The sequence below is a fragment of the Protopterus annectens genome, chromosome 14.part0 (genome assembly GCF_019279795.1).
Source record: "Protopterus annectens isolate FY-2018-M chromosome 14.part0, PAN1.0, whole genome shotgun sequence".
In the NCBI taxonomy this organism is placed as follows: domain Eukaryota; kingdom Metazoa; phylum Chordata; order Ceratodontiformes; family Protopteridae; genus Protopterus; species Protopterus annectens.
This window is the reverse complement of record NC_056748.1, coordinates 667,978,259-667,989,955: the sequence shown is the minus strand read 5'-3', so window position 1 is coordinate 667,989,955 and position 11,697 is coordinate 667,978,259. Positions and strand designations below refer to the sequence as shown.

The window sequence follows — 11,697 nt, the reverse complement described above, 5'->3', positions numbered from 1 at the left end:
TTAAACCCTTGAAAAAAATTTGTCCGAATATGCACATTGGCATTCACTCATTGTAGATTCGACATGTTGGGTGCAGAGTGCACTATAGCTGGGATTGGGAAATGAACTCTTTCCCTATTGTAGTGCAATCTCGGAGTTAGTATATACAAGTAGGGGGGTGGGGGTTGCAGGGGGACTTTCCCCCCTGCATTACGATGCGTCTTCAACATTGTAGTTTGAAAATCAGTGAATCTGCTGTTCAATTTGCTGATGCCTTCGACATTGTAGTTTAAAAATCAGTGAATCTGCTTTTCGAATTGCTGATCTTCAAACTACAGAGATTTTCGCAGTTTAAAATTTGCACTTTTGGTTCACACAAAAGTGCGATCGAGGTTGTCATTTCTGACAATATGAAGGTAAACCTATACACACACACAGACTCGTGTATATATGTGTGTGTGTGTGTGTGTGTGTGTGTGTGTGTGTGTGTGTGTGGGTATATATATATATATATATATATATATATATATATAAATATATATATATATATATATATTTATATATAAACACACACACACACACACACACACACACACACACACACGCACACACACACACACACACAAACACACACCTATACACCTCCCTTTAGGAGTAGCCATTAAATACTTTAACTCTAACTTCTTTGCCATTCTTAACCACCATGCTCCTGCCAGACTAATTAGAATTAAAACCAATTCTGCCCCATGGCTCTCAAAATAAATCAAACAAACTCCAACTCAGAAATAAACATTGGTCCAAATGGAGAATGACTAAAAACCCTGTAGACCAACAAACCTTTACACAGTTAAGAAATGACACTAAGAAAGCTATACTCTCTGTCAGAAGAAGCTACTACCTACAATTTCAACAAGCTAACCATAGCAACCCACAAAAATTCTGGGCTAGCATTAACCAATTACTCCATCCAGGCCAATCATCTACACCATACCCTCAAAATACAGACCACAAAAATCCCATGCATACAACAAATACCTTTAATACCTTTTTACTAATGCTATCCAAACACTAGCTAGTCAGCTATCACCTAATAGCTTTACTTTACCTTCCTATAACTCAACCCCCACCCCCTCCTTTTCATTTCCAACCTGTTCCAACAACATACATCCTAACCCTTATATAAAAATTAAAACCATGCTCTCCCTCAGCAGACCAGCTACCTGCTGAATATCTACAGCTATCAGCCAAAGCTATCGCCTACCCCATTTCCATTCTGATCAACAGAACTATTAGCGAAGGTCACATCCCCAGCGTATTGAAAGTCTCCCATATTATCCACCTCCATAAAGGTGGACACTCCACTGAACTCTCAAACTACTGCCCCACTGCCCTCCTTTCTCCTTTGGTAAAGATCATGGAGAAATGCATCCATAGGCAATTACTCGACCACTTAATCCAAAATAACTTACTTTCCAGTTGTCAACATGGTTTCATACCTTCACACAGCACTACCACTGCCCATCTTTCCTTTACTGACTGCATTAACATTGACCACAACATTAATAATCTTTCCTCTGCACTATTTATTGACCTGTCTAAAGCATTTGACATGGTATATCACCAGATTCTCACACAAATACTAAAATCCCTGTAATTAGATGCACTTTCCATAAAATGGTTCCAATCCTACCTAGATAAAAGACAACAGGCTGTACTATGATACAATACTCAATCCACCCTTTTGCCTGTTACCCCTTGGTGTCCCTCAAGGCTCCATCCTAGGACCTCTCCTCTTCTCCATATTTATTAATGACCCTCATCTAGCCATCCACCAGACCGCATGCATACAATATGCTGATGACTCCACACTGATATGCTCAGCCACATCCACCTCTGAATTTCACTCTCTTACCCAGAAGGTATTTAACACAGTTGAACAATGGTTCACACAGCGTTGCCTTCTCTTGAACCCCAATAAAACTAAATTCCTCCTCTTCAATCCTACTCACAAGTCCTCTCCTTCTGATTTCTCAGTTACATCCACCAGTGGTACCATTATATCACCAGACCCAACTACCAAACTACTTGGTATCACCATTGAAAACAATCTGAACTTTGACATCCATATCAACAATACTATAAAAACTGTCAACAAAAAACTTGGCTCTGTCTATAGGATTAAACCCTTTCTTTCACCTACAGCCAAAACAACTGTAGCTTACACTCATCTAATCTCTACACTCCTCTATGCCTCATCCATTTTTACTAACCTATCTAAAAATAACCTTAGCAAATTGGAAATGTCCTACAATAACATTGCCTGATTCGCTACAGGCAACCTATTTAGAACCCACCATTGCATTAACATAAAGCAGCTAGGATGGCTAGAACTACAAAACCTGATTAAATTCCACTAACTAATCATTGCCCATAAGAATCTTTATAAACCTTCCTGTACTCCTATACTATCTACCCCCATCACCCCCTATAAAAATCTTAAGTCCTTACATTCATCTCACAAACTTCTTGTACATACCTCTAAACCCAACAACAGGGCTGGCGATTATCTCTTCTCCAGCACTGTTGGAAAATCCTGGAATCTTCTCCCCAGTGACCTTTCCTCACTTGCCTCTTTATCACTTTTCAAAAACAGACTAAAACTTTTCCCCAGAACACACTGGTTATGCCCTTGTACTAAATCTGTCTCTTCAAACTTGGCTCTGCCTACCCCATACTTCCCATGAACTGTAGACCTTCCTTATTAACTATAAATACCATCACCCTCTGAATTCATTATTTCCAACCTCTGTGGATACTTATTTAAGAGTGAACTCTCTATTTATAGTACTATACAATACAATGTCCGCTTTTATTTTATTTCTTTATTATGCATTTTAACTGTATGTTATATTGCTCCTGCATTTTGCACTGTTTATGATTTTTGCCCTCACTGAAAATTTCTGTGTTAACCTGTAATATGCATTGTATATATCACTGTTATTTTATTTGTTGTTGTTTTCTTGTTTATGTCTTGGAGCTTATCTCCCCGGGCCTCTACTGAAAATGGACATATATCCAGGTAGACTAGCCCAGTCAACAAATGTAAAATAATTAAAATAAATATACTCAATAGAAAATGTTTTCATGAGCAAACAAAAATAAAACAATAAAAGCACTCTAGTTGCATTTGTCTTCAATATAGATGTAATACTGATGCTGTCATTAAGCCATGGGGACACAGTGCACATCCATAATCATGAGTATTAACTCTTTGCATTCTTGTTTAAACCTCTTATCTTCTGAAATGATCCTAGAGAGGTGTACCATCTGACCTTAACACTTAACATATTCAGGAGGACAACATTAATAATACATTCAGTAGATGTGTGTGTGTAAAGATAGATATTGTCCATTACTGGCAGGGTTAATGTTGCATCAATAAGCATTGCCTGTGGACACATTTAGAGCAAAGGGAATTACAGTGACAACTTTGTTTAAATGCTGCCACTGCTAAACAAAAAAATTCACAATATAATACAATTTTTTTCACCACAGCAGTGTATGATGGTAACAATACTACCTGATACTCCTCAAATGTAGTGATATAGTGAGTATAGACATTACTCAGCCCGGCAACAACTACATCCATCTCTCCCATAGTCCCATGAGATTCAAATTCCTATGAAGTGAGATCGCAAAATGCAAAGCAGGTTATTTCTATGATAAACAGATAATCATGTAGTAAATAAAGCCAAATTTTAGAGACAGAAATTAGTTACAACTCACTGTTTTTACAGCCTCTCGCAGTCTTCGACCTGACATGGTGCTGTAAGGCAAAAGAAAAAAAACATATATTAGGGACGACATGGTGCTGTAAGGCAAAATAAAAAGCATATATTAGGGACAAGATACAGAAAGAACAATAACTCATGCTTGTATTAAATATACACTAATCAAAATAAGATTATTCAGTTCAGTTGTTGTGTAGAGTTAAAAAGTCTGCCTAGTCAAATCTTCTTTTCAAATGTAACAGTTATAGATAAATAAATGCATGCACATTGAGGACGGCAATTATGAGCAATTTGAGCTCTAGCAAAACTAGCATTTAAAATGGTTTATGTTGCCTTGAAATTTTGTTCTGAGTAACAGAAAACTGAAACAGCATCAGTCTCTATATTGATGCTGTATTAGAAAAAAAAAATGTCATATCAATACAGATGACTATCTACATACACACACACAAAAAAAAATACTAGATAAACTTCAGAAAACTCCCTGAAAGTTCATCCTGGATTTGTAATTTGTTAGAACCTCTGCATGTAAACACAAATATATGACAATAAAATGGGTAATTAGAGAAACTGAAAGAGTCATGGAAGTTTGCCACAAAGTGCTCTGCTAGAGCAATAAAGATAAATGGGTTAATGTGATAAACCATCCTTAGCAAATGTGCAGACAATATGCAGGTATTAAAAGAAGGTGGATATTTCAAAACTGGCCACAAATAGCTTATACAAATTTGACCATGACAAGTGCTTAACACATGGAAGCATAAGCAAAATAAGTGTCCCCAGCTGTGTTGTGTATATGTCAATGGTGTTGTGATACAGAATGTGACACTTGTCATTACAGACATATATCACATCATGCTAAGCAAAAATAGACATTTACATGTACTGCTTGCTAAAATTATTTCTCTACATATCTGCACACCAGTACCACTGTACTATTAATGGCATGGCATGTGACATACAAAGACCACGTAGTATGTGTAAGGTACACAATGTATAATAGAATACAGTTTACCAAAAAATGTATTGTATTACAATACCACATCACAAACAGCAGGTTAAGATATGTGGGGATGCTAAGAAGTGGTTCTAAGGGGTCTACAGTTCCAAGCATACCTCTCAACTGTCCAGATTTTCTCAGAATGTCCAACTTTTTGACTCATTTTTGTCTGTTCCTCATAAAATTTGTGGTTTTCTGGCAAATCACTAAGGATTGAAGTCACTAAATAATACTAAATAATGACAGACATTTGAGCTTCATACTTGATATCCTTCATAAAATGTATAATAATGCAAAACATGTTATTCTAGCAATTTTCTAAGTTTAATAGGAGCAATATTTAAAATCTGTAACTATTTTGGGGGTTTTGTCCCCCCTATTATTTTTGGCTTAGTGGTACAGTGGGTTAAGGTGTATGCCTTTCAACCACAAGGTGCAAGGTTTGATTCTCACCACTGGAACGAGCTTTACAAATTGAAGATGTATATTTTGGTTGGGAGGGTGGCCTAATGGTTAAGGCGTTTGCCTTACAAACACAAGGTGCAGGGTTTGAGTCTCACAAGGGATAATTGGCTAGGCTTAAAATGGCTTGCAAGGGCAGTTATCTTAGTACTAATCTATAAACCTATGAAATATTTCTTGCACTGAGAGATTCATAGGAGGTTACTAGCCTATCAACCCGGAGGTCATTTCAAATCTAGCCATTTCATCCCAATGTAATACCATAGATACTCTGGTCAATATCCATGACTGTATTTATTAATGGCTGCCCACTTCCAGGGCTGTTGTGGGCATTATCCCTGGTATGAAATTATGGTGTCTCATCCAAGTCATCCAGGTTCCTTTTGAACAGTGTCATAGAGATGCTCTGCTGCAAGTGAATTGGCAGCCTTTTTAAAAAATGCAGCAATCACTGGAGACAAATCTGTCCCTCATGCATGTCCTATTCAAGTGCAGGCCATATTGGTCCCTGGAATGGGTAGCTCTAGTCCCATTTGATTTACAGATGTGCAGCAAATTCATTAGGTTTAGGCAAGCATAAGTCTCCCCCTAAAAAGTTTATATAATACTGAGTATACTGACAGGGACTTTAGTCTGTGTAAGGCACGTGCTGGAGTCCCTTGATCTTCTTTGCTAGAAAACTTTGAGGTCTCTCCAATTGCTGTAGGCGCTTTGTGTGATACATGCAAAGGGGGAATTATAGTGAATTATAGGTATGATTAAGTGACGAGTATAGAAGGCTTATAACCTCCTTTGCTCTACAGGTAATGCCTTTGTATTACATAGAAGGCCTTCCTTACTATAGTAGACATATGGTGGTCAAAGTTAAGGTCACAATCTACAGTTCCAAGCAATGTGAGATAACATTTTATGAGAATGAATCCCATGCGCACATGCAACCCCTTGCTGTCAACATAACTGAAATACGAAGCAAGAAGGTGGCTATAAGTGGAAAACTACAGGTATTACACACAAGCAGTAATGTATGAACAGTCCATCCAAAGTGAATTCAAAGTTCTAAATACAAACATCTACTCACATACATACTATTCCATATGCATGTATGTGAAAAGAGAAACTGTATAGCAAGCCTCCTATATGTGTTTATACATATGTCCACAGAGCAATATATGTAAATAAAACCACTACAGAAATAGAGACACACACACACACACACACATACATATATATATATATATATATATATATATATATATATATATATATATATACACACACACACACACTTAAATATAATGTGCAGCACTCAGATATGAAAATTGATGTCAGTTGGAAATAAGCTCTGTACACGTATGCATGCAGCACCAGTTACACTAGGTGTTTATGTGGACAGCTGGACACATTGGCCAACACAAACCACACCTCCAAAGTCTCTCTCTAGCACATATTTTATAAGCCATGACACTATAACTGTGTAGTAGTGATTTTCTTGGTTAACTTACAATGCCGCGGATGTAGCGCACATCTTTTCATTGCACAATGATGAATGTTCAATATCAATCTTGTATACATTTTCATATCTGCAGATAAACTAAAACATAGTCTGTAGCTAGCATGTCTAGTGCTATATTACATGGTTAATACTGAATAGCATAAGCAGCTGCAATGTTGAATTGCCTGTGCACATGGCTACCAGTTGTACAATGCTTAGTGCATTCCATTTGTGTGTGTGTGTATATGTCAGTAACAGTTGCATACTACCACCATTTTCAGTCACTATACTGTAGGCATAGTACTTGAAAGCTGAGGTGTACAGAACCCTACATTGATTGTGTATGAGACTACTATCTGGAGTGCAACAAAACACAGTGCATTAGTATATGAAGACCTTCAAATGGAGGGCAACACTGAATAGCCTGTCTACTATATGCAGTCACAATGCTGGCTTACTTAAGTCCATCATCTGCTTTGTAGTATGCACTGTACAGAACTCTATACAAGCAGTGCCTGTATAGCATGTGTACATCATATGTTCAGTCATGGAGTCATGATGAGATGCACAGTTTGGTAGTTACAGCAGCAACGTTGACATCGTCATCTCCATTATTGAGAAGGCAGCTGTGTATTATACACTATAAACTGATAAGACAATCACCAAAAAGACACAGATGCACACCCAGGCACCATATCCATGCAAATCACAATGACTTCATTCAAATGTCGACAATTCTTTTGGTAACTTTTATCATTTCATACTGTGGGTTCAGACTGTAGGTGAAAAGATAGAGAATTACAAAAGTATGGAGGTTGATGAAAAAAATATAAAATCAGAATGAATTATCCACATCCTGAATATCGCAGATGGATAAGTTAAAGGAGGGTCTTAGAAACTCCTCAGGACAAGAGGGACCCAAAATCATGTAGTGCTAGGAAAAGCTAGGTATCTTGAAACTAATATTCCATATAATAACTTAGAATGGAAAGGTAACCAGATTAAACTATGCAATATGACATTAATGCTTCATAACCAACCCCAGGTAAAGGCATCACAGTAATCTAGTCCCACTTACACCTGAGAACACCAAGAATAATAATAAATAAATAAAATAAGAATCAAACTTCAGCAAAAAAAAAAAAATATATATATATATATATATATATATATATATATATTTATTTGATTACAAAAAGACAGACTAATATTATAGAATATGTGAAGAGCAGTTAGAAGGGGGAAAATAATTTAAGGGATTAAAGTATCCTTGTTGACTCCAAGGTGTCATTCATAAAATGTGTGTGTATGTCTACAAGGATGAGTACAAGTTAAGTGGTTGTATATTATAATTTATTATATTAAGATCTCACTGAGCAATCACTGGTCTGTTCTGCAACCTGGTGTGATCTAAGAATACTGGTGATGCTTATCATCTTATACAAATACCAATCAAGTCAAAGAGAGTGCAGAGCTGATAATAAAGGTCTGAGGGGTTTGAAGAACCTGAAATACTATAGTAAGCTACACTTTAACTTGGCCTATACTCACTGACTTAGCACATCAGAGGTGACCATTATAATGTCTGGGTTTAAAAAGATGAGTAAGGCTTGATGTGTATTCAATTACAACATTGATTAGTGAAATATGTTTCAAAGAGGGTGGTTAAAGCATCTGAAGCACTGAGCAAAGAACATTAAAGTGTATAATTCTGCAGAATTGTTCAAAGACCGTCTTGGAAATTTTTATGGAAATCAATATCATTTGGGTTTGTCTGCTACACTGCCATAATGGACGTCATCTGAGACTGTAATCAGTGTGATGTGATAAGGTGTGAGGAGGCATAGTGCTGCAATAAGTAAGAGTCATTTTGCCGCCAAAAGTTCTATGGTTGTGTTCTCTGGTGTGATCACTCGTGTGCAGAGTTTACATATAATCTCTTCTTATTTGGGCTACTTCTAAACATTCCAAGTTCCCCCTACATTTCATAGGCATGCAGTATGTGGATTTGGTGGCTCTAAATTGTCTATAAGTAAGTATGCGTATGTATATGTGTGTCTGTATGTGTGAGCATGTGAGAGATGAGATGAAAGAAAGGCCTGGCAATTTATGTCAATTCCCTTTTTGCCTAGTAAACTGTATTACTGGAGAGTGCAGCAAAATAAGATCAGATTAGAACTGAGTCTGTAATAATACATACTTTTAAATCTCATGCGTAGTAATTCTTCAAAATTATGTTAAAATCACCTTTCAGGGTATAGGACATTTGCTACAACATACTGAGAAAAAAATTATACTGCACAAAGCAGGCTAGCTAAATTATAATGACGTGCAGCTGTTTTCCTAAGTCTTCTCAGGAACTTGATTGCACACATACATACATGCAAATATTTTAAACACAAGCAATAATGTTCTTCTAGTCTGCCAATATACCAAACATAAATGCTTGCTTTAATATAATTTGGTAGTTTATTTTAAGTGTCAACTATTCCCTGAGAGAACCATTTAGCACATACATCATGTCTATATAATCTCCTTCACAGGTTATCCGATGGTTCTCTACTACTCCTTGATAATCTCAGGCATTCCCAGAAGTAATTTTTCCTAAATGCTCTATATACCTGAACAAGGTCTCCTTAAATATATTTGTCACTGTACAGGTTCAGATAATTTAATCCTTCATAATAACAAACTTTCACATCCACAGATGCCCTTGGTGTATTTCAACTGTGCTCTTTCCAGCTTACTCAAACTACTTTGCTTGCAAGGCTTCTACATCATTATTCCATAGTCTATTTGAGTCAAATGGGACTTGAATGATTTCATTATTTCTTATTTTCAAGACTCTATAAATCTTTTTTATATACCCTACATTTTTATAACTATTCCTAAGAGATTGGTCAAAATAATCAGAAAAACAAAGCAGGATCTACCCATATACCTATCTTCTCCTTAAGTGAATGAAGTTTCGATAATGGTGCTCATTATAAGCTATTCACCCTTCCATCTAGGTCTCCCAAATCTCATATGCTTTATAGGTTTCATAGATTAGTACTAGGCTAACTGCCCTTGTGAGACATTTTAAGCCTAGCCAATTATCCCATGTGAGATTCAAGCCCTGTACCTTGTGTTTGTAAGACAAATACCTTAACCATTAGGCCACCCTCCCAACCCCTGTTTTTTGATGTATTTATCAGCATATTAATTAATCTGTCTTCAACCCCTTTTTCCCATTTTGCGCATGGGGTCAGGGTGTCACTTCAAGAGAGACAATCATCTTGAGCCAAGGTTTACACCACCAGGTGGCTAGCCCTGCCACAGTAGTTCAACCATACCACTCACTTGCACATACTCTCACACCTACAACCAATTTAGAATTTGCAGTCCACCTACTGCATGTGTCTTTGGAATGTGGGAGGAAACTGGAGAAACCCATGCAACCGCAGGGAGGACATGCAGATTCTGCACAGAAGGCACCCCAGCGAAGAATCAAACTGGAGAACCTCTTGCTGTGAGGTGACAAGTTGACAATGCTAACAGCTGTACCACCCATTTATCAGCATGTTAATCTTCTGCGCCTAATTGGTCAATTTAGTTCATCTCCTTTACAGACATGTACTATAAATAACAGATGTGATCAGTTTTCACATTTTCAACTCATCTGCATACAAAATCTAGAATATTTCATATGAAAATGATAAATCAGAAAGAGATAGCCTAATAAGGTTTGTCTTAAGATTACATCAATACCCATTTCTTCTAATATAGTGATCAGTTGCTCGTCTATGAGTCTATCAAAGGCTGAAGATAGGTCTCCATAAGTTACATTGCAGAACCCTTGTTTCATTTATAGATGTAATTATGTTATCACAGTACATAATATTTCAGGTAGTTATAAACATATTTTCAACATATGCATACAGGTATATGGTTTCAAGTCTCAAATTTGACATTTCTGACAAGTTATCCAAAAATCCTTTGTTATATTTCAAGAACAGAGGAGACTTATGAGTTTCTGTGACTCATTGGTTTGTCCCAATCTATTTTTCCTTAAAAGCGGCTCATTTGCTCAGAACTGCTCCTTACCACTTGATTGTGACTCTAGCTATCAGGCTGAATCATCAAAGAAGAATACTAATTGCATTCTACAGTGTTTACTGTGTTAGTGCTGCACTTTTGTCTGTCATTGTTTTGTACTCTAAGTTGGAAAAGCCTTGGTTTGCATTCTGGTAAGGGTACAGATGAATTTGGTCATTTCCAGGCTTATGACTGCTAAAGAACCTTAAAGTGTACTGTTTGGCTACTGGTTTCCATGCAACTGCTCATTTCACAGTAGTCGCTAGCCATGACTGGACAAATGCAGATAATTAGAAATGTGACTTTCCCAATGAAACCAACTTCATAAATTCCTTGAGTGGTTTGTGTGAAAAGGCACATTGTCCTTTGTGTGCAGACCTAGGCTGTTCATTTTTACTCAGGCACTTAAGTAAATCTGCTCTAAACCTAATTGGGACCCCTCTCCCTGCAGCCCACACTAGTTAGCATCTGGAACCATGAACATGCACTTTCCAAGTGTCTCTGTGGCCAGTTTGGTTGAAATGGGCATTCTGAGACAATGTAGCACTGCACCTGTTTCAGGTTTACTGCCAACCACCTATTACTTAAACATACTGACACAGTGAGAGAGAGGTGTAGTTATATAATGATTCTGGAGGCAAAGATCTCACATTGGACCACCATATTTAGCAAGCAGGCTGTAACACACACCACCACATTAAGCCTCTCACTGAAAGTCCAAACACATAGACTTTCAATATACTGATTTTCTTAAAAAAGTAACCTGCTTAACCCACAAAGACCTCCTAATTATAGCTCAAGAAACAAGTACCCTCAGCAACTTCAAAAGTATGCAACTCATGCAGCACCCATCATGAGACATACATCTAAGACTTTCACTCTCTCAACTCAAAAGC

General features: G+C 37.1%; 1 protein-coding gene across 1 annotated transcript in view; it reads right to left on the bottom strand.

The window, feature by feature from the left end:
• Nucleotides 1–11,697, bottom strand: part of ASAH2 (N-acylsphingosine amidohydrolase 2) — a 426,905-nt gene that overhangs the window by 157,561 nt on the left and 257,647 nt on the right. Inside the window, exons 13-14 of the mRNA XM_044056416.1 lie at nt 3,766–3,805; nt 3,560–3,658 (exon numbers count right to left, since the gene is read on the bottom strand). Coding sequence (XP_043912351.1) covers nt 3,560–3,658; nt 3,766–3,805 — 139 coding nt within the window. The remainder of the gene's footprint in view (nt 1–3,559; nt 3,659–3,765; nt 3,806–11,697) is intronic.